This window comes from Euleptes europaea, chromosome 19 (genome assembly GCF_029931775.1).
Source record: "Euleptes europaea isolate rEulEur1 chromosome 19, rEulEur1.hap1, whole genome shotgun sequence".
Taxonomy (NCBI): Eukaryota; Metazoa; Chordata; class Lepidosauria; order Squamata; family Sphaerodactylidae; genus Euleptes; species Euleptes europaea.
In genome coordinates, this window is record NC_079330.1 from 187,224 (window position 1) to 214,035 (window position 26,812).

The 26,812-nt window shown below is 57.8% G+C and overlaps 2 protein-coding genes across 3 annotated transcripts; one reads left to right on the forward strand and one right to left on the reverse strand.

The window, feature by feature from the left end:
• Nucleotides 1-3,311: 3,311 nt before the first annotated feature.
• On the reverse strand, nt 3,312-17,249 carry CLCNKA (chloride voltage-gated channel Ka). Of its 2 annotated transcripts, none has more exons than XM_056864936.1 (19): nt 17,129-17,249; nt 14,360-14,488; nt 13,063-13,191; nt 12,600-12,739; nt 11,626-11,703; nt 10,989-11,067; nt 10,353-10,478; nt 9,250-9,334; nt 9,045-9,146; nt 8,310-8,394; nt 7,560-7,733; nt 6,345-6,414; nt 6,073-6,174; nt 5,557-5,770; nt 4,803-4,936; nt 4,387-4,449; nt 4,039-4,148; nt 3,716-3,802; nt 3,312-3,359 (listed from the first exon to the last, which is right to left on the reverse strand). In XM_056864936.1, the coding sequence occupies exons 1-19, from the start codon at nt 17,247-17,249 to the stop codon at nt 3,312-3,314; spliced, it is 2,076 nt and encodes a 691-aa protein (XP_056720914.1). The 2 variants fall into 2 exon arrangements, with proteins under 2 accessions (XP_056720914.1, XP_056720913.1); XM_056864935.1 differs by having other exon boundaries at nt 4,039-4,122; nt 4,337-4,449.
• Nucleotides 17,250-20,459: 3,210 nt separating this feature from the next.
• Nucleotides 20,460-23,498, forward strand: HSPB7 (heat shock protein family B (small) member 7). Its single transcript, XM_056864940.1, has 3 exons — nt 20,460-20,538; nt 22,042-22,178; nt 23,322-23,498. Exons 1-3 carry the CDS (start codon nt 20,460-20,462, stop codon nt 23,496-23,498), a joined length of 393 nt encoding a protein of 130 aa, XP_056720918.1.
• The last annotated feature ends 3,314 nt before the right edge of the window (nt 23,499-26,812 follow it).

The following is a 26,812-nucleotide window of genomic DNA, read 5'->3' on the forward strand; positions in this document are numbered from 1 at the left end:
ACGTGGATTCCCTGCCAGGTGCACCGTCGTGGTCAGGCTGCAGCAGTCGCTGGAGGCTTTAGAGCTCCGGGGGAGGGGCTAGCAGGGTCTCCCCCCCCCCTACACCGGGAGCTGTGCCTAAAAAGCAGATTCACCATAACATGAGCCCCAGGTTCAGATGCCAGCTCTGTGGCACCGTTGAAAACAAGCAGCCCATGCAGCACGAGATCTGAATGCAATCCACTGGTGTGGCTTGAGATCTCTTTGCGTGGGTCAGCGATCTCGGCCTCCATTCAATTTCTCTGGTTTGATCCATTATCCTCAGTGCCCATTCATGCTTGTGGGGGCACCACATCTGTGGCTGTGTGAAGTTGGCAAGCAAGACAAAGGGTCGAGGCCCGACGTAGCCAAAAGCCCCCGACAGCAGGGGGTATGGAGGCTTGGCTCCCTTGCAGGGGCGTGCATACCTGAGCTGAAAATATACCTGGGGAAAAAACCTTAGTGATATTTTGGGGGGTATATTGGACATCCTAAATATATATAGGAATTTTTCAGGATACTGAAAAAGTGGTCAGTTGCTGCAGGGACCCATTCGCCCCACAGCCCAGCATCCTCTTGGCCTAGGCTAGGGAGTCAGAGGACAAGAGAGGACCGGTCCCGTGCCCACGCACGGTCTGCCTCCCAGGGCCCAGATCTGCTGCTCCCTCCCATCAGTCACCCCAGAGGGCCCCCTGGCATTTCCCTCCATCCCACCCAAGGAGTGCTCGCCTAACTGAGTGGAACACAATGGGCAGTTCCTCTGGGGAGGAAAGGGGCTGTCCGGCCCCACCGCTGATTTCTGCAACTCCCATATGAGTTTCCAGCATGCTGAAAGCGCAAGGCAGTCGTGGGCCAGGCTAGGTGGTCAAGCACCTGCTTGGCCTGCAACAGGATGGCCCTGACCAGGGAGATGGGTCTGAGGTCTAGGGTGGCTGGGGTTGACATTATTCTGCCAGATGCAGAGAACCTCTGGATGCCAGCACCAGGAGGCAACCTCAGGGGAAGGCCTCGGCCTCTGTGCCCCGTTGTCGGCCCGCCAGAGAAACTGGACGGCCACCGTGTGAGACAGTCTGCTGGTCTAGACAGACCCTCACGGGTCTGATCCAGCAGGGCTCTTCTGGTGTTCTCATGTCAGAATTCGACACTACTCTGCTAACAAACCAGGGTGCCACACAAGGAACGGGTCCCCCCTTCCCGTGGCGCCCTCCCCTCCCTACCTAAATGTGGTGTCAACCAGCTGGCTGCTTGTTGCTCTGACAGCTCAGTGGCTGAGTCTTCCTGAGGAGTAAAGGCCTTCTTGAGAACGGGGTGGGGGTGGCCACCCCTGCGCCTTGAAGCAGGCAGGGGTGCGCCCACTCCTAAGGACACCTACGCTGGACCCAGCCATTGCCTGGTTTCAAATGTACCCTTCTGGGGAAAGGGGATGGAGTGAGCGCCAGCGGGAGAACTCCAGGGATTCCGGGATGAAATGAATTATTTGGATCCTTTCTGATCTGGTTTCTGGCCTGGTTCTGGGACTGAAACGGCCTCGGTCCTGCTGGTGGGTGGGTGACCTACACTGGGAGGTGGAGGGACGGGGTAGGACCCCGCTGGTTCTCTCGGACCTCTCAGCAGCTCTTAACACCCTGGATCGCACTCCTCCGCGTCCCCGCGCAAGGATGAACCTTGGCTGGTCCAGGAGCCCCCTCTGCAGGCAATGCCAGGCAAGTTGTACAGAAAGGAAACGGGGGACACCCAGCCTGCGGCCAGGCCCTGCTGGGTGAGAGGGAGGGAGGGAGGCCTCTATGGCCTCGGGTTAGCTGGGACCAGAGAGTATGAGAAGCCCCCTGGGCAACGACTGAAAGAGGAAACAAGACCCCTCCCCTTCCATTCTTCCTGCATTTCTTTTCTGGAATGTCTAGTGCCTTTCTCATCTCCACCCCGACACTGCAAGCTTCTTATCCCCCCTGCAGCCTTCCTTTCTTTATCCCGCAATCTCATTTCTTCAGCAATCAACATCTTTTATCCCCACCCCCCCCCGCTCACTCTCTGTTCCTTCAAGTTTCTCCCCCTTTCTCAGTTTTTGTCCTTCACTGGAGGCATAGTTGTGCTCTAAGCGAGGTGGGGAGGATGGACGGACCCCTGGAACATGCTCAGCAAAACAATTCTACTTTGCCTTTCTCAACCCGGGGGTACCCAAAGTGGCTGATGTAATTCTCTTCTCCATTTTAATCTTACAACAACCCTGTGAAGTAGGTTATGTTGAGCGTGTGTGACTGACTGGCCCAGGGTCACCCAGTGAGCTTCCACAGCATGTGGGGATTCAAACCTGGGATATCCCAGATCCTAGTCCAGCCCTCTAACCCCTGCGGCACACGGGGTGACGTGGTGACCTCTGCAGTGGTGTAGCTGCATGCATCCAAAACAAGGTCTTTCCAGGGGCCAAGGTGGTCCCACCACAGCCCATGGTGGCACAGCTGGTTGGCATCCTCAATTGCCAGTACAAAAAGATGCCCAGGAGAGCGCTGTGCCCGCAATACAGCAGCAGCTCTCAGTTGAGTGCTGGGAACGTAGTAGGCCGTGGGTGACCCGAATGGTTAGTTATCATCTCTCGGATTGGCACAGCTTCCACGTGGCCCTCTGGGCCTGGCTGTGGGTGCATGCTCAGGGTGGGGAGCTTGGCTTTACAGATTCACAGCCGTTTGCACGGGTGCCTGTCCATCCCACACCACACGCTGTCAATAAAAGAGGATTGCACAACAAATATTATTTTACGTTTATCTCAGTGCTTTTGGGTGAAAATTAGTAGTAGTAGTAGTATGCATGGCTCTACATAGAGTAACTGTGAAAAGGTAGAGGGCCCTAAGCTGAGAATCTCACCTTCTGAAATTTGATGTGGTAAGGGAGGGAACAGAGAAGCAGGGGGTGGGCGGGGGGGGGGCAAAGTTGCTAGGAGAAGCCAGGCCTGCTTTCAGTGGGCTGGATTCGAGTCCAGAAGCACCTGAGAGGCCAAGAAGTGTGACGGGCGATGAGCTTTGGCGAATCAGAGCTCCCTTCATCAGGCCTGGCTGCAGCAGAGGGAAGCAAGGGGGGGTGCCCAATGCCAGAGGTGGGGCAGGTGAGGAGTCATCCAAAGGGTAACCAAAGTGTCCAGACGCCAATTTCCGCCAGCACAGCACAGGACTCCCTGCCCTCAGCAGAGAAGGGAGGTAGGTTTTGAAAACAGATCTGGAAAGCAAGTTGTCAGCTCCCGCCCTGTGATTCCTGCCTCTCTTGTCCGTGGGGTCTCTCCCGCTGGCCTGGGAGTCTGTTTCTCACTTTGCCGCTTTGGGGTTTGCCAGGTCTTCGATGGCTTTTCTTATCTGGGGAGAAAGAGGCCCAGGGCGATGTTGAGGGCAGGTGTGGGGAAAGACTTCCCTCAGGCGGTCCAGAGTCTGGCCCTTGACTGCTTTACACGGTAGGTCAGCATCAGTATTTTGGAGCGGGCTCAGAAGCACACGGATGATGCGCAGGCATGGAAGCCGTGTGCAGCCGACCCCAGATTCTTCAGAGTGGAGCACAGGTTGTCCTGCTGCCCACCCCATGTTGGTAGCACTGCACCAGGGTCTGAATAGGCTTGCGCAGGAAGGCCACAGGGCACCGTGAGGGGGAAACAGGGTGGGAACCCCTTCCCTCCCCACTGCCTTCACTTCCCCCAGCTCCATGAGTCGCCTGATACCTCGTTCCTGGAGACAGTCCCCACGATCTTGCCTAGCTGGGTGACAAAAGCCCGCTGCAAATTCAGCAACTCGAAAAGGTTGTGGGCCTGTTAGAAAGAGAAATAAGAGGGGGGGGGGGGAGAGCAGAAAGGAGAGGTGTTGGAAGGAGCGCGGAGGAGGAAAGCGGCGTTCTGAGGCAGCCCGTCCAAGGTTCCACAGGGGTCAGTTGCCCAAAGCCAGCAGCCTCACCCTTCGCCTCACTGACCACTAATCTCTGGCATCATTGAAAGTGAAACTGTGGAAGCAAACATGGGGGGGAGGGGGGAGCAACACTTAGACTCACCTGATGCAGGGACGTCCACGGGGACAGCTGCAGAGTGACCGGATCAATGCTGCAGCCTTCGCCCAGGGACTGGTTGGGCCGAGTCTGTGCAAAAGGACAGTTTGTGGCGTAGGTGGCCGGGGGAGCGGTGGAAGGCGGGGGAGGGGGCGTCCGTTTCCCCAGGGGAGATGGTGGCTCAGAGGACCTTTGGGTGGGTGTAGCAATGCCCGTAGGGTGCTGGGGGAGGCCTCCCCACCCCTGCTGGGGAGAAGCCTTCCTTCCTTGGAGCCACAGGGAGCTGTGGGCGCCCTTGACCCACCTCCTCCTTCTCCTTGTGCTCCTTGGGGGGGCTGCTGCCCCTCTCATCCTCGCTGGTCTGGAGAAGCTTGATCAGCTCGGACCTCTGCACCATTCCCACCAGCATCCCCGTTTCTGCAGGAGAAAGGCGGGGGAGAGGCTGGTTCCAGGGGACTGGAAGCCTGTGTTCGCAGCCCCTCTGTTCCCAGGGCAGCCTCTGCATTGCGTGGCCGTGGCCTCCTGAGAGTGGGTGAGCAGCAAGAGCTGAGCGGCAGGTTCCTGCAGTCCCCACAGATGTCTCTGCAGTGCGGCTCTCATAATGTTGGCAGAAATCCTGGTGCTGTTTCAGCCAGGATATTTCCAGAAGGGGGTGGGCAGAATCAAAAGTGAAAGAGGGAGCCAGCAGTGGGAGGCCCTTCTAGGATAGGCCTCCCGGCTCTCTTTTTGCGCTACCAACCCTATCAATCTGCTCATCTCTGAGGTCCCACCTGTGTTGTCAATAACTGGATACTCCAGGTCTTCCGTAGAGGTGACCACTCTGAGAATCTCCTGGAAGGTGGCATCCTTGGACAGGGCCAGGAATTCGGTGTTCATGAACTCTTGCGTGGTGACCTTGTAGGAACTGGGGAGAGAACAGATTTAGCTGCTGCTCCAGGCAGAAAGAGCAGTTTCCGCCTCAGGACAGAAATGGATCCCACACCACCAACACCACCCCAAAAAAAAGTCCCAGGAAGGAAAGAGGGGAGCAGACTGCTATGGCGGGGGCACTTTCTGCCCCCTCCCTTCCCGGTGACCTTGTCCAGCATCTTCTTGGAGCCATGGAAACATCACTGTTTTCTTAAAGCTTAGTTGAAGTCAGCCCTCCTTCAGGGTGAACCTCTGCCCCCTTAACAGAGGAACACTGCCTCGCACGGACGTCGTGGTTAATGGCCCAAGTCAAGGAAGCCAGAAATAAAAGGCTAACGTTTACTTTTAAAGAACAGAATGCCTTGCCCACTTAAGTGAACAGAAGGGAGCCCAGGGGCGGGCAAGGAAGTGTAAGTTAATAATCAGGCAAGCAAAAAGAGAATTTGAGGAACACATCACTAAAAGCATTGAGACCAACAACAAACATTTCTTGAAAGGCGCAGTTGGGCCTTTGGATGACAAAGGAGTGAAAGGATTGCTAAAGGAAGATGGGGAGATGGCAGAGAAGCTCAATGGATTCTGCATCGGCATTCACTATGGCTGCCCGTGGCTCACCCGATGTGTCTGCTCCGAATGCGGGGTAGATAGGGCAACTTCTTGACGATGATGGTGCCATCATAGAAGGAGGGCTGGGACTTCTGGGCGATGGCATTTGCAATGAGCACTGCCAGGGTGACTGGTAGGATGTGGGCGATCTGCCCCGTCATCTCAAAGACCAGCAACGCCGTGGAGAGGGTGTGAGTGACTGCGCCAGAGAAAGCAGCTGCCCCTGCGGGAAAGACCCAGATGGCTCCTGCCCGCGGTCTCAAGCCACAAAGGGTTTGTCCCGCACAGCAGCCAGAGGATGCAGCGACACCTCATCGCGCTGCCAATTTCGTACCAGAAGCACTGCAAAAGATTGTCCCTGGGAACGGTGGTCTCACGAGAGAGCTCCAGATTCCCTCGTGCTCAGGAAGAGGGACTGACTGCTGGAGACTGTTGGGTCAGAGACTTGGGGGGAAGCACCAAGAAACCAGAGCTCTCAGAGGGGCCCTGGGTCTCTCCAGCCTCTGCAAGCCACACCAGACTCACCTGCTAGTGCGTACCCTCCGGGGCTTATGGGTCCCTCCCAGCTGATGTCCCTGGGGAAAAGAACGGCCATGGACTCGCCCACCAAGCGGCCGAGGGCTGCGCCTGTTGGGGAAAGAAGTCAGAGCTCTTGACAGCTGTGTCCACACGATGCACATTACGTGGGCTTCAAAGTCAGTTCACCCTCGCTGTTCCCCTCTGGTTTTTCGCATGAGCTCTGCATGGAGCATGGCAGCTGCACAGAGCATCACCCATCCAATACTGGGAGCACCCACCGTAGATGAAGACGGGCATGAAATATCCAGCAGGCATGGGCATGGTGGTAGCCAAGATCAGCATCCAGAACTGTAAGATCAAGGAAACATTAGGAAGAACTTTCTGACAGTTAGAGCGCCGGTTCCTCAGTGGAATGGGCTTCCTTGGGAAGTGGCGAGCTCTCCTTCCCTAGAGGTTTTTAAGCAGAGGCTGGATGGCCATCTGTCAGCAAGGCTGATTCTATGACCTTAGGCAGATGTTGAGAGGGAGGGCATCTTGGGCATCTTCTGGGCATGGAGTAGGGGTCACTGGGTGTGTGTGTGGGGGGGAGGTAGTTGTTAATTTCCTGCATTGTGCAGGAATGACTAGATGACCCTGGTGGTCCCTTCCAACGCTCTGATTCTATGCCTGATGGTCTGTTGGCGCCACCTGATGATGTGGGATTCCCAGAAGCCTTCCAATGGCCGAGGGCGAAGGGTCAAGCCCTGGCGGCTGACAATCAGGGCATCCTGCTGCAAGGGAGGCAGGCGGTTGCTTCCCCCCCACCGGTGGCAGAAGGCTCACACAGGGCTCAGAGAAGGAGACGAAGCTGATAGCGGGGGGGGGGGGGAAGACCAGGAAGAGAGATAGCTAGTGCGGGTGGGGGGGCACAGCAGGGCCCCCGGAAAGAGGAGAGGTTGGGTGAGGGTTGAGTGAATGCTGTGAGAATGAAAGTTTGCGTCTCACCAGCCAGACCTCTGTTGGCAGAGCTCCAGGGAAGGAGACCCCCCCCCCCGGGCTGCTTTTCACTCGGCAGGCAAAGCCACCGCTGATCATTTCATGGTTTTGTAAGCGTGATGATAATACCAGAACAATAACAAGTAAAATAACAAGAGGGGTTTTGCCTACTAAAACCCATAAGAACTTACACCTAGCATTAAGGAAAGAAACCTTGTGGCACAGAAAGAACGGGACATAATCTAAAAGCCAGGAAGGAAACGTAACGAGGCCTGAAGGATATCAGCTGCCCATACGGAACCGTCTGGCACGGCAGTCACAGTTTTTTGTTTAAACCAGGCCTGAAAAAAACACCTGCGGCCAACAGGGAGTCCCCTGGGAGTCCCCCCCCTGGCCAAAGCACCCACAGGGATTCCCAGCTCCACTGTGCGCACACATGCGCGTGCGCAAGACACATCCTTGTGAATAGTGTAATCTCAACAACAAAAAAGGGACTCCCCACAGTGGAGATTTGGTACCTTCATCACCAGGAAAACCACCAGGCAGCCAAAGGCGGTGATATTTGGGTCCCACCACTCAAGCCAGAGATCCTGGGGATCAACATGGAGAGGCCTGTCCAGCGACCCGTTCCGGGAAAGGAGGCCCCAGGTGCGGTCATCCAGCAGAGAGGTGAGCAGCTCCTTCATGCTCAGCTATGGAGAGAGAAACCAGCTACCTGGAGCAGGAGGTAGAAGGAGAACCAGCGACCCACGGTGGGGGGGGGGCGGAGTGCAGCTTCAAGAGAGGCACCAGGATCAGGCCCAGCTGGATGTCTTCCTCCCCTTCGGCCAGGGTCCAAACCAGGGACCCTGTGAAGGGGGCCCTGGCTCCCCTGCGCGCCCCCCCACCGGCTGGTCAAAGGAGGGAACTGTAGTCAGGGACCATTCACCCGACAGCCCAGCATCCTCTTGGTCCAGGGAGTCAGACGACACTGGTCCTGTGCCCACGCGGTCTGCCTCCAAGTGCCCAGATCAACTGCTCCCTCCCATCACCCTGGCATTTCCCTCCATCCCACCAAAGGAGCTCTCGCTCGCGGGCCCTCTGCGGCGGCGGCGCTGTGTTCCCAGCGGGAAGGGGCAGGCACGCAGTCCGTCCACGCTTGAGGTCCTGGGATTTGGCCCTCGGCGTGCCTCCCCTTGCCCCTGCCTGCTCCCCCCACCCGGAGGCCCCAGTCAAGTCAGACACTGGGAAGGGGGGGGGGATGCTGGTGAACAAGAATGACTGTTTACCCTGGAAGCCATGAACTGCCCCAAGCTCCGAGGGAAGGTGATGGAGGAGAGGAGGAAGGCCACCAGGGCGGAGTAGAGGGGCTTCCTGGAAGAGCGGAGGGGGGGGGGGAGAGTCAGTGCTGCTTTTTCAGGAACACAAAAGTATCCAGATGCAAAAAGTCAATTCTGCTGGGAAAACTGCAGCCCCTTCCCAGTCTGAAGCGCCAACGCCAGCCTGGTTTGTGGGAGAAGAGCTTCCGCTCCCTTGGGCTGGCCCAGATTTTGTTCAGGGAAGAATCCTCAGCCTTTCGGAGAGACGCAAAGCTCTGCCATCAGCCAGAAACCTATTAATGGCTCTGTGCTACCTGAAAGCTTGCAGGCTATTCAGTACAATGCTGCATGATTTTTTGGGGTGTGGGGGGAGGGTCTTTTGTACTGCTGTTTAGGACAGTGCAAAGCCAAGCTCAGAATGCTGACCAGGAGTGATTGCTGCCCCCTGAGCAAAGCCCCAAAAGTATCAGGTACAGAATGAGGTTTTGGTACTTTCTACTTATTTCTCCTACAGTCGACCTGCTTCTTCTTCAACCTCCCTGGCCTCCCAAAGTGGTGGGTCTCTGTGCAAGTCTTCAGTGCTCGCTCGGGGAGGTGTGGGCTCTTCTTCCCTGGCCTCTGCCCTCTCACTCCCCTGGGACTGTCCTGTGGGGGCATGAGGGGCCACCCCAGCAGACAGTGAATGGCTTTCTCTCAGATGCCTACTCGGAAGCAAGGAGCTTGGCCGTGAACGAATTCCTTCGGACGTAGCCCAAGAACCAGCGCTGGCAGAAGAGGTAGGCACAGCTCACGACCCCACAGACGGTGCTGCAAAGAGGAGGAACAGAATTACGATCTCTTGGGTTGCTCTGCCCTCCGCCCCCCCCCCATGTCCCTGCTGCAAAGAGACAGGAGCAGCCCCCCCTCTCACCCCAGGAACATGAAGAAAAGGGTCTCTGGCAGGCTAAAGGGGAAATCAATCTTGAAACTGGTCTTGAAGAGCGCTGTGATGGTCTCTGGGAGGGGAGAAAGCAGGTGAGGGAACGCCATCCATCATGGAAGCCCCCCCAGAGCCTCTTGGCCTGTCTGCTCCCCCCCACTTCCTCTCCTTCCACCTCCTGGATCCCCCCCCCACCTATGCACCCTTTCCAAACTGCAGGACAAGTCTGCCAGCCCTGATGGGCACTTGCATGACTTGCCTGTGAGCTGAGGTCCCTCCCTTATGCAGCCAGGATGCCAACCCCAGGGTGGTTTCCCTGGCAGACACCCCACTGCATCCCAGGCACACACACCCATCTTGTCTGGAACGCTTTTGGCAACATTTGGTGAAGTGTTTTGAGCCCCCCCCCCCCCGCTCAAGCAGGACACCCGAGAAGGCGACTCCTCCCCCCAGATGAGCCGAGCCCTCTCTTGGCCACGTCCCGGTGGTCTCTGCCCTTGCTCAGCGGCCCCCTTCCTTGGGCATCTTCTGCACGTGGAAGGGCTGAGGCAGAGGCTGAGGGGCCACCTCTTTCTGGAAGAGACGGGTGAATCCCCAGGCCCCTTCCCTACCCATTCCTCTCTTTTTCTCACTGCCCCAGGACTATGGTTGCCCACTCTGGGCTGGGAGATTCCTGGAGATAGGGAGGTGCAGCCTGAGGAGGGCAGGGTTCGGAGAGGGGAGGGACCTCGTGCCACAGAAACCCCCCCCCCCATAGCAGCCATTTTCTCAAGGGGAGGTGATTTCTGTAGTCTGGAGGCTGTTAATCCTACCCAGGAGCGGGCTGCTTTCAGCGAGCTTTCTGATGTCACCCCGGGGCGGGCGGGGAGGTTGTGTGTCTCCAGTGGGAGCCTTTTCTTTGCCTCTGTCAGCCGTCCCTCAGCTACTGAAGAGGAAGTCGGTGCTTATAAGCATGAGTGCGAGAGGCATTTGTTATGAGAGTGGACATTCTGGCCCGCACGGGGGTCTCTGTTTGCCCTGCAAGCTGGACTGAAACCCAGATCCAGCTCAGGGCCGGCATCTACGTGCCCTGCTGCCGGACGTGCTTCTCCCACCTTGTTCACTGTTGAAGACGGCGAGGAGGCGGAAGAGGAAGGCCCCACAGGTGGCGGCAAAGAAGCCCCTCCAGTAGTCCCGGACCGCGAAGTGGGAAGACACGACCTCGATGCTGAACAGGACCCCTGGGGGAGAGCAGGCCCCCCGTCATGAAAGTGGTGGGGGAGGCCGCCAGCAAGGCGCTCAGGGGCCCCAGGGCCCACAGCTGGCCCCCAATGGAGTCTCAGTCCCCCCCCCGGACCCACCCACTGACGCCCAGTCATTCATTTTCCTGGCTAATCTTCTGCTGATGGCTTTGAAAAGGGGCCACCGGTCAGTTTGCCTTTTCTCCTCATTGCGGACCTCTGGAGCGTCCCACTTCCCGAAGAGATGCAGCGTGCTTTGGAGAGAACTCTCAACAGACTTCCCAGTTCATGTGCAAAGGGCTGAATTCAGGACCCAGGCCACCCTGGAATGCCCTGCTGCACCCACTGCGTGTTAGTCTAGCGAAACCACTTACTGTAGGAACTTACTCCACGTACTGTAGGCCTTGCACACACACACCCCACCCCGCCTCTCCCTGTCTCTGGCCAGGTGCTCCATGCCTGGCTACCCCCAGCACACACTCACACATACCCCGGCCATACCAAGCTTACCACTAATGGGTGCCCCAAAAACCGTTGCCATGCCGACCGCAGCCCCCGCCACCAGCATCTCGTTCTGTTTGCTTTTGTCCTAGGAGAGGAAGAGCTGCTTGCTGAATGTGGCCGGATGCAGCTGAAACGAGTTCTGATGCAAAAGGACCCCAGACGATTGTCTGAACCCCACGTGCAAAAAAAAGCCTCCCCATGAAAAACAGGAGCAATTACCAACAGAATTACTGTTGAAGAAACAGCCCCCCCCCCAGTTACGCATTCCCAGTGCCCAAAGCGCAAAAGTGTGGAGAGGAGAGAGATCGCCCTTTTTAAGCACCCCCCACCCACCCACCCCCCGACTGCAGGTGCAGGAGGGCTTGAACAGGCAGACACGCACACGTGAGAGGTGCACATGCTCAACCTAGAGTTGCGAGCTTGGGGTGGGGAAATACCTGGAGATTTTGGGGGTGGAGCCAGAGGGGGGAGGGGAGGGACTTCAATGGGCTATATTGCTATAGAGTCCACCTTCCAAAGTGGCCATTTTCTCCAAGTGAACTGATCTCTGTCTCTTGGAAGTCAGTTGTAATCCCAGGAGATCTCCAGCCACCACCTGGAAGCTGGCAACTGTAGCTCCCCCCTCCCCCCACCTGGCCCTTACCTCATACTCCCCAGAGACGGTGGTCCGAATTCTCCCCAGGTAGGCAGCAATCATGCTGGAGAGGTGGACAAAGGGGCCCTGGAAAAAGAAGAAGCCCCCCGCTCTTGAGTAGGGTTGCCAGGTCCCTCTTTGCCATTGGCAGGAGATTTGGGGGGCAGAGCCTGAGAAGGGTGGGGAGGAGAAGGACTTCAATGTCATAGAGTCCAATTGCCCAAGCGGCCATTTTCTCCAGGTGAACTGATCTCTATCGGCTGTAGAACAGTTGTAATAGCAGGAGATCTCCAGTTGGTACCTGGAGGTTGGCAACCCACACTCTTGAGCCTCGGAAGGTTGCCAGGTCTGGGTTGAGAAATCCCTGGAGGTTTTAGGGGGTGGAGCCTGGGGAGGGCGGGGCTTGAGCAGGGGGGAGAGCTCAGCAGGGGGGAGACCACAATAGCCAACTCATCCTCCACAGCAGCCGGGTTATCCAGGGAAACTGGATAACCCGGTTATCCAGAGACCAGTTGTCATTCTAGGAGATCTCCCAGCCCCACCTGGAGTCGGGGAGCCGGAGCCTGAGGTGACTCCAGCAGCCATAGGTATGGGGGGGGCATGCTCCAGCAGGTGTAGGGCAGCAGCTGCCGCCACAGCCAATCAGGGTCTCTCTTGCAGCCGGGCGTCTTCAGCCGTACCATGTTTGTCAGAACTCACCTGGCCTGATGGGGAATATGGCCAAGTCCAGCCCCACCCCCACCCCCACCCCGCCACGCAGTTTTAGGTGATGCCGGAGTTTGATTAAAGCGCAGGCTTTGATGGGCTTCAGCGCCCTGTTCTTGACCGGCTGCCACTCTGGAGTGAGGGGGAGAGGGGTGCCCGTGGCCGCCCACAGACACTGTGGCAGAGAGAGGGGAGGACCCACACCCAGGCTCCGTTCTCCCCTCTCAGGACCCTCTCAGGAGCCACGGGGAGCCACTGCCAGGGCGGGGGCTGCTCACCACTTTTCCCAGGAAGAGGGTGCTCCCACAGGCCAAGGTGCAGGTCAGCCCCACCACTTTGGCGCCAAAGTTCTTCACGGCCAAGTACTCCTCAAGGAGGACCCCTGTGAGGATGGTCTTCAGCTCTGGAATGCCAGAACCTTTAGGAGGAGGACAGAGGAGGAGGAGGAGGAGAGCTGGTTTTTATATGCTGACTTTCTCTACCACTTAAGGGAGAATCAAACTGACTTACAATCACATTCCCTCCCCCTCCCCACAACAGACACCCTGTGAGGTAGGTGGGGCTGAGAGAGCTGTGACTAGCCCAAGGTCACCCAGCTGGCTTCATGTGGAAGAGTGGGGAAACCAACCCGGTTCACCAGATCAGAGTCCACCGCTCCAAACCACTGCTCTTAACCACAAGGGAGGCACAGCTTGTTCGTTCCCCACCGAGGGTCGCACTCAGTGATCCACCTGGACTCACCTGCCGAGTGCGGCGTGATGCTCTGTGCGAAGCCGGTGGAAAAAGCCGACAGGGCAACGGGGTAGATTGTCCAGGACAGGAACTTCAGCACTGGATAATCGCCAACTTCTTGATAAAGCCACTTGTGAGCTAGGAAATGGGGCAGGAGGAGGATGGAAGGGGAATCTGTTCCTGACTCAAAAGCATGACCTGGCTGATGCTGCAGCTCGACGACACACCCTTACGATCCCAAAGGGGCCCAGGTGAAGCAGGACACAGTTCCACGGGCGGGCTGTGTGGCCGCAGGGGAATCCTTCCTCTTTCTCTCCAGACCTTCCTCTGGCTCAGAATGCCTCGCGTGAATGCCGGACCGGAAGGGTGTGGGGGCACTTTGTGGAGGACCACGAAGCAAAGGGAGAGGCCCCCCCCCCCCGGCTGTGGGGCCACGGGCTTCGGATGGGGTGAGTGGGAGAGAGGGCGGACAGAGGTTGGCAAGGGCATGTAGGGATGCCTTCATGCGCCTCAGGGGGAGGGGTGCAGACTCTGCCCCTGTCTCTGGGCCTTTGCTTGGGGGTTGCCTTGTTAGATGGTGGTTCGTGAGGGTTGCAAGGAGGGCCATTCTTTGGGGTTCAGCCCCCCCCCCCCCAGTCATCTCTAGGAAGGACGGTGGTGTGTGTGGGAGGGTGGGCAGGATGCAGCTTCTCTCTCCACGTGTCCCCACCGGCATGTGATGCCTTCTGCAGCTGCCCAGAGACATTTTGATCTGTTGACAATGCCGAACACATCAGGGCCTTTCAGCAGAAAAGCCCCCCTCACCCCCTCAGCTTTCGGCTCAATTGCAGATGGGCACCCCGCCAGGGCAGGGGAAAACCTCCAGCATGCAGCGTGTTGGGGAAGGGGTTTGGCAATGATCTCTGGCAGGGGGACACAGGGGCGTGGAGGCTATGGGATTCTGGAGGCAAAGAGGTGGGCTTTGTGGTGGGGGGAGGAGGGGGAGGCAGCCGGGGGGGGGGGAACCAGGCACAAGGAACAGCCAGGGTGGAGCCTTCCGGCAGCTGAGGATACGCGTGAGCCCTTTGCTTGGGGCAAAATATTTGCCAGGGTGCCCTTGGAAGAGGCGTGGCCACCTGCCAGACACTGTTTGCTTTGCCCCCCCGCCCCCACCTCTCCTGGCTTGGCAAGAAGGCCCTGCAGCCGCTAGAGGCAAGACTCGGCACTGGCACAGAGCAGAGGAAGACGGCCAGCTTGCAGCAGCCTGAATTTGGATCCAGGACTGTCCCGGTGGGGTGGAGGAGGGATCTGCGGGAGGGACTCTTACCGTTTGCCACCCTGGAGACGGTGAAGTCCATGGCAAAACTGATGAGCGCCATGAGGGTCCCCAGGGCAAAAAGGAAGTACCAGTCATCACCCACCCGGAACAGCTGCCTCTTCACACACGCCAGGCAGCCTGCAGGGGGCGGCAGAGGCCCAGGGGTGAGTTGGATGTATGGCCCCCCCACAAGCAGCCCCCCCTCGCCAGGGCTGCTGGGTCCAGAGCTGCCCTTATGTCTGGCACCACCTGGACAGTACCCTGAGAGGTGTAGGTATCTTTTATGACAGGGGTGGGGAACCTTTTTCCTGCCAAGGGTCATTTGCACATTTATGACATCATTCAGGGGCCATACCAGGTGTAGATCTCCCGGTGGGGGGGGGAAGGCTAGGGTTGCCAGGTCTCCAGCCACCACATGGAGGTTAGTAATCAAGAAAGGCTACAAGTGCTTAAACAGGAAGGTAGAATTCCAACAAAACAGTACAAGAACAAAAAGCCAATCTATAGCACATAAATAACAAAACTGGAAATTGCTAATAGAAGCCAACCAACAGGTAAACAACCACAGTTGACAAAAAATCAGGTGCAAGACCAACAGGTCAAGTATCACAATATGCATGAAACGCAAGGCGTTTGAAAGTTCAAAAGCAACGGAGTGATAAAGATGCAATGGGCTTCCGGTAAATTTCCATTTAATAACGACTTTTTCAAGCTTCCAAGTCCTCCGTATGCTTGAGAATCCATCACCTTCAGGTACGCTCCTTTGCTTCATAAATGGACTCTTTTGCAAGATTTGGAAGCTTGAAAAAGTTGTTATGAAATGGGAATTTACCGGAAGCCCATTGCATCTTTATCACTCCGTTGCTTTTGAACTTTCAAACACCTTGCGTTTCATGCATATTGTGATACTTGACATGTTGGTTGTTTACATGTTGGTTGTTTTGAGAATACACTTCTATTAGCAATTTCCAGTTTGGGTATTTATGTGCCGTAGATTTGCTTTTTGTTCTTGTGCTGTTTTGTTTGAATTCTACCACCTGGAGGTTGGCAACCCCAGGGGAGGCCACACAGAGAAGGCCTGCAGAGAAGGCCTCCAGGCGGGAGGGCAGCCAGCGGTGGGCCCAAGCAAACGAGGTGCCAGGGGGGCGCAGCCCACAGTCAATCGGCAAGGGAGGAAGGGAGGAAGGAAAACAGAGAAAGAGGAAAAGGGAGGGAGGGAGAAAGAGAGAGAAAGGGAGAAAGAAATGGAGAGAGGAGGAGAAAGAAAGAAAACGACGGAGGGAAAGAAAGAAAAGAATGGAGGGAGACAAAGAAAGAGACAGAAAAAGAGGAAGAGAAAGGAGAAAGAGTGACAGAAAAGAAAAGAGAGAAAAGCCTTCCCCCCGCACGCACACACCCGCACACGCCGGCCCCGTGCGACAGGGCCCCAGTTTCCATACCCTTTCCCCCCAGAGTCCACAAAAGCCCCCCCCCGAAGCCCGATTGGCTCCTGCATACATGCTCTGCCGCCGGGAGCCGCCGTCCTCTTCTCCCCCCCCCCTTGCTGCTCAACAGCCGACAGGCAGCGAGAGGGGCTTACAATGTGCCGCGGCGTTCCTGCACGCCGTGGCTGTAGGGGGCAGCCTTGGGGGAAGCATCCCTCCCCCTCCCCTCTCGCCAACCAACAGCCGACAGTCGGCGAGAGGAGGTCCAAAGGGCGCCGCAGTGCCCCTGTAAGCCACGGCCCCAGGAACACCCTTGGGGAAGGCCGCCCTGCGCCCCGCCTCCGCAGCAGGGCCCCGGAGCTCCCGAGGGCCACAAAATATGTCCTCGGGGGCCGCATACAGCCCTCGGGCCTGAGGTTCCCCATCCCTGTTTTATGACCTTGGTGAGAAACGTTAATCGTTAAGTGGCTGGTGGAATTAGCTGCTGACTGCAGTTGGGGAGTAAACAGGATGGGGAAACAGCCCCCCCCAGGAGATTGGTGTGTGGCTGGAAAGCAGGAGGTCTCTTTCTTCCCCCACCCCATTAACTCAGTGTACCAAGAGGGGTGTAGCCCAGCTTAGGATTGCCGTAAATCCCCTCAGGACCACCAGTCTGCAATCCAAAAACCCCGGATTCTCATCTCCTTCACTCCATCAGGCAGGGCCCGCAGTGACGCGTCTGCTTGGCACGCAGAAGCCCCCAGGTTCAATCTCTGGGCACTTCCCCAGATAAAAGAAGGGTCCAGCAGACCTTTCCCCACCTGAGACGCTGGAGAGCCCCGCCCGTCGTCAGAGCAGATCAGCCTGGCCTGGAGAGACCCGTGGGCTGGCTGACTCCCGAGAGGGGGGGCGGGGGGTGTAGCCTTGCCAGTCTGCTCTAGAAGAGCCAGATTCGAGTCCAGGAGTCCCTTAAAGACCCACAAGATGTCCGGGCTACATGCTTTCGAGAGCCAGCGCTCTCTTCCTTAGATACAAGCAGGAATGGGAATGCATCCCTTATCTACTTGTCTCTTGAAAGCCTGACAATCTTGTTGGTTGTCCAGGGGCTCCTGGGCCCAAATCTTGCTCTTCAGAAATGCCGGGCGACAAGACCGCTTTCCACTTGGGTAAACAAAAGAGTGTGGAGTTACTCAAAAGGCCTTTCGTGTCAGGAAGGGGTCCGAAGGAAAAGGGCTCCCCTGGCCCATGGAGGGTTGTGGGGAGGGGTGTTGCCGGCCATGAAGCTTTCCATCGGAGCCAGTGCTCCTCATTGATTGATTGATTGGTTATTAAAATATTGACACCCCGCCTTTCCTCTTGGCTCAAGGCGGCTTACCTCGAACCCTCCTCCGGGCTTTTGGCCAAGGTCTCCAGTTTTTTTCCAGTACTAGAATTCTGCCCTCCTCCTCGAATCCCCCTTTGCCCTTCCAGAGTTGGGATGCCCCTTCTGTGGCCATCTGCCCCCTCGGCCTCTCCTGGACCCTGTGAAAAAAAGAATGGGGTCAGCCCAACGAGGTTTGTTGCTGCAGGCCTCTTGGGTCTTTATCCCTGGGACTCTGGTCTCGGTCCCCGTCTAGGGCTGTGTTCCTCACAGCCTGTCATCTGGGAAGCAATCGAAAAGGGTACCTCTGAGCATATTGAGAGTGCTTTCCCCTTCACTGCTGAGCAACTACATCCTACTCACACACCAGCACCTGCTGTCAGGAACCAGGTCAGCAGGTGGGAGTGCCAGGTAAGCACCTCTTATGATATTTATTTTAAATTAAGTAAAACATGGCCTGATGTTTCCACCTGAAACAGAAATTCAAGGCAGCTTCCGTGGTGAAAGGGGGGGGCGCAGATAATTTGTAAAGATTAACAATCCTCAGTTAACAATCGAGCAAGAGTGGGGCTTTGCTGCCCCAGAGGAATTCTCCCTTGGAAGCCGCCCCTGGAGCCTCGAAAAGACTTACCCTGCTGGCCTCAACCGTCCTCTGGAGGTTGTTGGGCTTTCTCAGCTCCTGTGCTGACCAGGTAACTCCTGCGCACCTGTCTCTCTGGCCCTCCCCCTCCACCGCGCCCTCCCCTTCACTGACCTCTAACCATTTGTGGTCCCTGCGCAAAATGCCCTTGTGAGATGCAGCCAAGGCGGGGCTGGGTGAAACTGGCCAGGCAGGCAGCGCAGCTCCCGGAACTTGCTTGAACCGCGAGGAGCCCAGCCAGGGTGGGGGCCTTCCCCACGGCTCTGCTCAGGAGGAGACTGGCCAGCTGGCCTCCCCCATCCAACCATCCAGGCCAAGACGGGCCTCTGGGCAGCACCCTGCAGCCGAGGTTCGGAAGGTTTTCCTGACAGGGTGCATAAGCAGCTGCAGCCAGAAGGACGTTCTCTCCCAAAGGGGGCTGCCTGTCCAGATCAGTGCCCCCCCCCCAACTCTCTCCTGGTCAGAGACTCGGTGCAGGGAGAGAGCAGACGCCCCGTCTCTGGTGGAGCCTGTGGGAGGGCCCTTCACTCATCACCTTCCTGTTAGACAGAGGCTCGAGCACAGAGCTCTGCCACCCCGGCCTAGCCCTGGGCCCATTCTTTAGCACTGGAGCCGGCTCCAGATCTGCTGCAGAGAAAATGGTTTGTGGAAGGGCCTGGAATTGGGTTTTTTTTTTTTTTTGCCAACCTCCAGGTGGGCCCTGGAAATGCCCCAGAATTACAACTGATCTCCAGACTACAGAGATCAATTTCCCTGGGAAAATAAACTGCTTTGGAGGATGGACTCTATGACACATCCCACCCTTCTCAGGCTCCATTCCCAAGTCCCCAGGAACTTCCCAGCTTAGAGTTGGCAACCCCAAAGAAAGGTCAGCCTGGGCTTGGGCATTTAATTTTGAAATGTGTGTAGCCAAAGACCAGCAGGTGTGGCAAAGATGCTTTGCAGCAAACCGGTCAGTAGAACCTTGGGGCGACGAGTGGGATGCCTCGACTCCAACAAAAAGCCCCCCTGGGCTGCCGTCAGCTCTGACGCCCCCCCCCCCCAGAAGAGAGGGCTGGGCTGGAACAGGGTGGCCAGAGCCCCGGACCACCCCGCCCCCGGAATGGAGTCAACGTTTTCTTCTTGCACAACCCCCAAGATCTGTTCCAGTCTTGGTCTCCCATCAGCAGATATTTAAAGGTGGAATGTTTTTTTGTTCAGTTGTGCATCAGCTTATACTAACCTACACTGAGCCTCATTTGCCACATCGTTGCCCAATTTAGAGAGGACCCCCCCCCCCGAACTCTTTGCAGTCCACTTCAGTTTTCACCCTCAGGAATAATTCTGTGTCAGGTGCTCACTTGGCCACTGCAAGGCTCCCTCACCCACCCACCCCCGTCCCAGATCGTGGATGAGCAAATTGAGCAGCAAACGCTGGAGACCCAACTTCCCTCCCCTCCGCTGGGAGAACGGCCCGCTGGAGCCCCACTCGCCGCTCCCTGCCATTTAACCAACTTGCAATCCACGAGAGGGCTGCTAAGCTTACTGGGGAGTTGTGTGTGGGGGTGGGGGGGCTTGTTCTGCGCTGGGATCCAGCAAATGCGATGGAGGGGAGCCTCGGCTGTCCTTTGCCCTCCTCCCAGGGGCCAAAGTGTGACTCAGGCCTGGACTGCGATGACCGAGCGGCTGCAATTAGCTCTGCCCCCCCCCACACCCCCAGAGTCATGCTTGCTCAGGGGCCGGCTGTGAAATGCCTCCCAGCTTGGCTCATCCCCCCAGGAAGGATCATCACAATACCTCCCGGCAGGGCACAGACAGTCCCTGCAGCCGGCAGCCAAGAGGCGTTGCAGGCGGGAAGGGGCCCGTGGCGCTTGGCCCGGCCCAGCACCCACTGGCCCACAGAGTCCTCGGAACGAGCTGGGAAAGCAAGCCTTACATGGGCAAAGTCTCTCGGTGAGGGAGTGTGACCCTCGAGGCAAGGCCTGGCCTGGCAGAGTCTGGCAAAGCTCCCTTCCCCAGGCAGAACTTCAGCAGGTGAAGCTTCCCCCCCCCGTCACTGCCTCACCAGGCCCAAAGCTGTCCCTGTTGAATTTAGGCCAGCCAGGCAGCTGCTCAAGGTGCAAAATCAGGTGGGCGGCCTGGGGCAGCGTAGCCCTTGAACCCGCTCCGGGCTTCTCCCTGGACTCAAGCGCCCTTCAGGCAACCCCCCCTCCAGCAGCAGAGGATCCTTGTCTATCATCCCAGAAAGCCTGAACTGTCCCACACTTTGGGTACCACACACACAAACACACGCGCACATGCACACGCACACTTTTCTTTTTTTAGAAACTGGCAGAGCTGTTATCATCAAGGCCGGCAGGAATGTCAGCCGCCCGGCTGGCCTCCCCTCCCTCTGTTTGTTTGGAGCTGCCACTTGGGGGAAACTTTCCACAGGGATCCAAGTGATGCTCAGTGTGCTAAACTTAGCTCTGGAACAAGAGCCCTGGAAGGCGCCCAAGAGGCGCTGGGGCCTTTATAAGCTGCGCGGCCGACTCCTCCCAGGGACCGCCATGCCAAAGCGCCCAAGGGCCACGCTGGTCAAGGGCACCGGAGGAAGAAGAAGAGCTGCGTTCTGCCCTCTCAGCCTTTGCGGGGGGATTGTTGGGGGGGGGGCGGCATTGATGAGCTTGCCCTAGACCTCTGCTCACTCGTCCGCCTCCTCAGAGTCAGCCGTGTCGGAGCCACCCCATGGAGAAGACCCACGGGATATTCGCCGATGACTTTGGGGGCTTCCTGAGGTCCCGCAATGAGCCCTTGGGTTTCTCAGGCAAGTCAGCGACGGTGTCGGTCAAAACATGGGCAGCCGGCACGGCTGGGGAATGGCTCCCCGAGCGCCCCCTCGTGCCCCTTGCCCCGGGGCCCTGCCCGAAGGTCCAGGGTCAGCTCCCTGGCTCAGCACCAGGGAATGGGGATTCCGGGGGTCTGAGGCAGGCCAAGGCGCCATGCTCTGGCGCTGAGCCTTTGGCTGCCCATCTGGGGGTTATTGACTGTGGCTATTAAAATATTTATGCCCTGCCTTTCCTCTTGGCTCAGGGTGGCTGGCAGTAATAATTAAGACATTACTAGTTAAAACCAAAATAAAATAACAAACCCCAAATACCCCCCTCCCTCCAAAAATGCAACCCTCTTATGTGGGCAAGGCTGCCGAGCCCCCCCCCCCCCTGCAGCGGCTTCAAGGGGTTTGAGATAATAGGACTAATTGAGAGCCTCCACTGTAATTCCAGGCCTTGGCCAGCAGGAGGCAGAGCTGCGGCCGCCACATCCCCAGAGTTCCAAGGGGGTCGGGCAGCTGATGCTGGATCTCCAGCACAGACAGAAGCCCCCCCCCCCCACAAATCCCCCCCAGCCCCAGAGGACAAGGCACTCTGCACATGCTCCCTTCCAGAGGGTCTAAGCCTGAGCCTCTGGCATTCAGAGCAAGCTCTGGGACTGAGCTCAGGGCAAACGGTGCGCAGGGGAGGGGCAAGTCACGTGCCAAAGGACTGCTGGACAGAGACCCCCTCTAGAGGGCTGGACTTCAGGATGCGGGAGGCCTGGGTTCAAATCCTAGCCAAGTCTCATGTTTCATTGGGTGTGGCCCTGGCCAGAAATGTTCAGCTGCCCGGGAGCTCTCGTCTTGACACAGGAGAAAATGCCTTCTGCAGGCAGGCAGCCCGAACCTCCAGCGTCAGGAAGAGGGCCTGGCTCTGCCCAAGGGGGACACCCTGCCCTTTGAAACCCTACGAGAGGGGGGCAAGGTCAAAAATTGCCACCTTCGACTGGATCAAATGAAGTTGGTTGTCTTTGTCAGGCAGAACGAAAGGGGGGGGTCTCAAGTTTAGTGTCTGTGTGTGTGTGTGGGGGGGAGTGATTCTTGCTGGCGATGCCCTCTACACAGCCGAGTGACGTGCTTGGCTGAATGGCTGGCACGTGGCACATTGACCAGAGGGACCCCAAAACAGCAGCAGGGCGGAGTGGGCCAGGCAGGGGGTAGAAGGCCAAAGTCTGGTGCTTTTCTCTCCCTCTCCCCAAGGCCCTCGGGACCCTCTGCTTAGCCAAGGGCAGGCAGGAAGCACGGCCTGCGGGAGGCTGGCAGTGGGGGTGGGGGGGCAGAGTGGGCAGCCCTGACCCAAGTGGGTCCTGAGAGCCAAACCACCTGAGGAGGTCTCTGGAGGAGCCCTGCAGGTCTCCGGTGGCCAGAGAGACCTTCTCGCGAGCCCTCCGCCCTCCGGGAAAGGAATCCTTGCTGCTGACCAGCACTTCACCTCACGGGCCCCTCTGTTTGTCCTAGCGGGCCGTGCCGGGAACACGGGGAATATTAAGACTCTGGGGGACACCTACCAGTTTGCGGTGGACGTCAGCGACTTCTCTCCAGAAGACATCGTCATCACCACCTCGAAAAACCAGATCAGAGTTCATGCTGAGAAGGTGAGCGGTCCCTCCGCTGTCAGGAGAGGCGCTCTTGTCCGTGGGGTAGATGCCCACAGCCTCCTGCTATAACGAATGTGTGGAACTCACTGCCGCTGGATGCCATGACAGCCACAGCTTTGGAAGTGGCGTAGGCCGGCTCCTGACAGAGGGGACCACTGATGGCCACGTCAGCGGAATGAGAGCTTCATGCTCAGAGCCGCCAGGGTGCCTCAAAATGCCAGTGGTTGGAAGGCAGGATGGGGGGGGGGCTGTGGCTCCATGCTTTTGCTTGTGCTGGCCCCGCTGGGAAACAGGATGCTGGACACGGTGCCTGCTCTTGGTCCAATCCACGAGGCTCTTCTCGTGCTCCAGAGAGCTTGGTTCAGGTGTGCCTCAGTTCCCCTGTCTGTAAAATGGGGTGAACGCACATCAGAGCCTCTTGCATGTGAAAACCCTTCCTCGGTGGGTGCTGGGCTGCCTTCCTGCCAAAGAGTCAGCAGGGGTTCCTCAGAGGAGCTGCTGCTTGGGGGTCAACTTTCGGATTGGGCCAAATGAGTGGGGGGCTGAGGACCAGCCATCGCCAGTCCGTAAGGTAATTATGGGCCAGTTGCTGGCTGGAGAAGCCCCACACCACGTCCACCACTGTCTGCAGAGACACCCATCCCACCCCCTTGCTTTGGCGCACAGAGCTCTTTCCTACCGCTGGTGGGGAGTGCCAGTTGGGAGCCCATCCACACCTCCGCTGCAGGCTGGCGGGCTCTTCCGGGGGGCACCTGTGGTGGTGGGCAGCCCCAATGTGGCCAGGCAGAGGCTGGATGCCCTGCAAGAAGAACCGGGCAGGCGTTCCCATTTCACAGACCAAGCAGTTGAGGCCCCGGGCGGACGAATCCCTGCAAGCCTCTGCTGCTTGGTGGGGTCTCTCCCGGCCCCCAGTACTCCAGTCGCTTTGCCCATCCTGTCCGGGGCAAAGGGAATGTCTCCCCCAGGCCACGCTCGGCAGAGGCTGCCTCTTTCTGATGGGGCTCACCCTCCCTTGCAGGGGCAGTGCTCAGGAAAGGGCAGCCCGCCCTTCGGCTCCTTTCTGCCGCCCCCCCCCCCGCCAGCCCTGCCTGACTCTGGCCTCTTCTTCCCCCACCCCATTGACTCCTTACCTCCCTGCAGCTGGCTGCTGACGGGACCCTGCTGAACACCTTTAGCCACCAGTGCCAGCTGCCCGAGGACGTCGACCCCACCTCGGTCACCTCTGCACTGGGCCGGGACGGCTCGCTCACCATCCGGGCACGGAGGGGCCCCGCGAAGCACGGCCAGCAGACCTTCCGGACTGAGATTAAAATCTGAGCGGCCCACAGCAGGGGGAGGGGGGGAGGGGAGGGGGCGGGGGGAGGGGAGGGGGCGCCCTCCGCATTGTAGAATTCTCTTTGTAGGTTGTAGATGGTGCGGAGTTTGGGTGAACGCTTGGCGGCCCTTGGTCAGCCGTGCCCTCTCTGGGGCTGCCTCTGTGCCCCGTGCCCCCTGGGAGTGGGTCTGCGGCCACAGGGGCCAGGTGAGGGGCACAGGGGGAGGAGGCCAGGCGTGTGTGGGGAGCCATTTGGAGCTTCACCCTGCCAGGCCTGAATCTGTGTCAACCTGGCCGACTGTGGCAGGGAGATTCTGAGACGGATGAGGGCTGGAGGCCCGGCCTCTCTTTAAAAGCGGGGGTTTAGAATCACAGAGTTGGAAGGGACCACCAGGGTCATCTAGTCCAACCCCCTGCACAATGCAGGAAACTCACAACTACTTTGATCCTCTACAGGAGCCCTCAGGATCTCAGAGAGGTGGCCAGCCGGCCAGCCGTGTCCTTTGCTAGCTCACTGCTGTCATTTCTGGTGGACTTCAGGTCACCAACACCTAATCTCCTAGGCTTTGGGGTTGGAGAGTCTGTTTTTGGTGACCTGGAGGGTTTAGCACAGATGCTCTGTCTGCACGCACTCACAATCCGCCACCCGCCCCGCAATCTCTCCTTGACCCACAAGAAGCACCCCTGAAGGGGCCACAGGGACCACGCGCCCAAAGGGTGCAGGCCTCCTGGTCTCTGGGCCAAGCGCAGGGGCACCTTTGCACTGCCGCAGGAGTCTCCCCCCTCCACCCTCTCTGCATCCTCTTCCTGGTTGGGGCAGGGGGAGTGAGGCAAACACAGCCTTGTCTTTGGAGGGGCTGGCGGAGGGAATGAGTCAACCCCTAGAAATAGCCCAGCTGCTCCCAGGCTGCCCGCCAGGGCAGTCACCTGCTTTACCGACGAAGGCAAGAGGGGGACGCACGCAGGGCATACGCCCTTTGCCCCCTCCAGTCAGGGGCACCAGGCAGGCCCCTCCCTTGGGCTCTTGTGTATCTTCCCAGACCTCCACTTTGGGGGTTTGTGCTCGGGGGTGCAACTGTCCTGGGAAATCCGGTCCAACTGGCACATTCTGCACTGCACAGTTCCATCGCTTGTGCCCGAGCCAGGCTCTCTGCAAGATGGGCTTGCGTCCCTGTGCCATGGGCAGAGGATGGCCTCGGGGCAAATGGAGCCCCAGTGGCCACAGCCCACCCCCAAGAGACACACTCCAGGGGAACCCACACCAAAGACACAAGATCAACAGTGCATCAAAGCAGGGTAGGCTGGAGAGTTACTTCCCACCCCCAAACCTGTCCATTGCTCGGAGCCACGTTGTGTGGGAGCATGGTCCCCCCCCCCCACATCCCTCGTGTCACTGTGGGACATCCATGGCTGTAGCACTTCAGCCTGCACAGATCCCCACAGCTCAGCAGGGCTGTCCAGAGGAGAGCGCAGGTGACGTTCTGGGACTCCGGGGCACACGGAAACGGTCTGGATGGCGTGTGCCCGAGGGGAGCTGCCAACGTGGAACTGTGGGCTCCACTGACTAGGGTCTGTTTCTTGCCACTAAAATATGCCTCCACACCGGAGGAAATTCCAAGTCAGGTGGCCTAACATTTGTCCCAGGAAAGATAACATTATTAGGCTGCGCTTCTCTAGGAATAAGCCCTATTGACTGAAATGGGACTTACTTTTGAGTGGAAACATAGAATCATAGAGTTGGAAGGGACCACCAGGGTCATCTAGTCCAACCCCCTGCACAATGCAGGAAATTCTCAACTACCTCCCCCCCCTACCCCCAGTGACCCCTACTCCATGCCCAGAAGATGGCAAAAAGAAAGGGAAAAAAAGGAAGGGGTTTCCTGACCCCAAAGTGGCGACTGGCATTTCCCTGGACATGTAAGAGAGGGCACAAGAGCCAAGGCTGCTGGAACAAGGCCTGGTGAGGGCAGAGCAGCCGGCTTCAGCCCAGGGAAGTCCTGCCTTGCCCACCTCTTGGGGTTCTTTCAGCAGATGGGCAAGCAGGTGGTTGAGGGGGGAAAGGCTTCCGAGGAGGTGGGGTCACCAGGGATTCCTGACTGAGTCGCACGGAGGGTGAGCAGCAAAGGGGTCCTTTTGCAGGTAATACCAAGCTATTCAGGATGGGGGACATGAAGGCTGCCCTGTGAGACAGGGCTGCGAGAGGGATCACTCTCTGAACTGGGCAAGTGGGGCGACAACGTGGCAAATAAAGTTCACTGTTGATAAGGGTGAGGTGATGCCCAGCGGAAGAGTGTGGTGTGGTGGTTAAAGCATCAGACTATGATCTGGGGAACCCAGGTTCTAATCTTCACTCTGCTACGGAAGGTTGGTGGGTGTCCTTGGGCCAGTCACTCCCTCTCCCCCTTGACCTACCTCACAGGGTTGTTGTGAGGGTAAAATGGAGGAGAGGAGAATGATGTAAGTTGCTTTGAGTCCCCATTAGGGAGAAAGGCTGGATATAAATACAATAAAATAAAAAAATACCAACTTTAACCCGTGTCTGTTAATGGGAGTCTGAACTGGCTGAGAGGGAGACTGAAGGAGACCTTGGGGTTATAGTAGGTAGCGCAATAAAAACATAGTACTGTGTGTGTGGTAATGGTGAAAAAGACAAACTAAACCCCTCCTGTGGCTTCTTTGGGAAGGAGCTGAAAATAAAATGGCCAATATTATAGTCCTTTTTTGTACAAAGCCAAAATGTGAAGACCTCTTCCTACCTGTCTCTGTCATGGCAGGGAGAGGAAATCCCGCAGGGCCTCCAGCCTGGCTGGGTGCTCGGGGGGGGGGGGGGGCAAGGAGATTGGCCAGGGACTGAATTCCTTCAGGGCAAAGAGAGGCTGTAAATCACTGGATTTAGTTCCCCAGAGGAGGGCACAGACATAATTTATTTGGGCACAGTACCAATGGGCAACAGGGGACCCATCCCCATTATACAATCACATTACTCATGAAAGAAACAGGCTATTTTGATCTTGCGCCTTTGCCCTAGGCTGCCTCTCCCCACCCACCCGATATGCATCACTTGCAGCCCCCCCCCCCCATGCCTGCGCCCCCTCCCAGAGGCTGGGTTCGTGAGCCCAGAGATGCTGCGATGCTGCTCCGGAAAACATTGTCCTGGGGCATTTGCATGTGCCCATGGGTGTGTGTATGGGGGGGTGGGGGGCTTGCATAAGGCCTTGGTGTGTCTGCAAGGCGGAGGGTGGTGGGCGGGACCAGGCTGCCAGGCAAGGGTGCCCTGGGGCGGCTGTTTATAGAAGCCGGCTCGGCAGGGGGCTGC

Bases quoted from the DNA above. Each gene is read 5' to 3' on its own strand.
- CLCNKA (XM_056864935.1), bottom strand. From the start codon at position 17,249: ATGGCCACAGAAGGGGCATCCCAACTCTGGAAGGGCAAAGGGGGATTC. The intron at 14,489-17,128 runs GTAAGCCGCCTT...CGCCCCCTGCAG, and splicing joins AGCCCGGAGGAGGGTTCGAG to GCTGCCTGGCGTGTGTGAAG. The intron at 4,123-4,336 runs GTGGGTCAAGGG...CCTTTTGCACAG, and splicing joins AGCACAAGGAGAAGGAGGAG to ACTCGGCCCAACCAGTCCCT.
- HSPB7 (XM_056864940.1), top strand. From the start codon at position 20,460: ATGGAGAAGACCCACGGGATATTCGCCGATGACTTTGGGGGCTTCCTG. The intron at 20,539-22,041 runs GCAAGTCAGCGA...TGTTTGTCCTAG, and splicing joins TGAGCCCTTGGGTTTCTCAG to CGGGCCGTGCCGGGAACACG. The intron at 22,179-23,321 runs GTGAGCGGTCCC...ACCTCCCTGCAG, and splicing joins TCAGAGTTCATGCTGAGAAG to CTGGCTGCTGACGGGACCCT.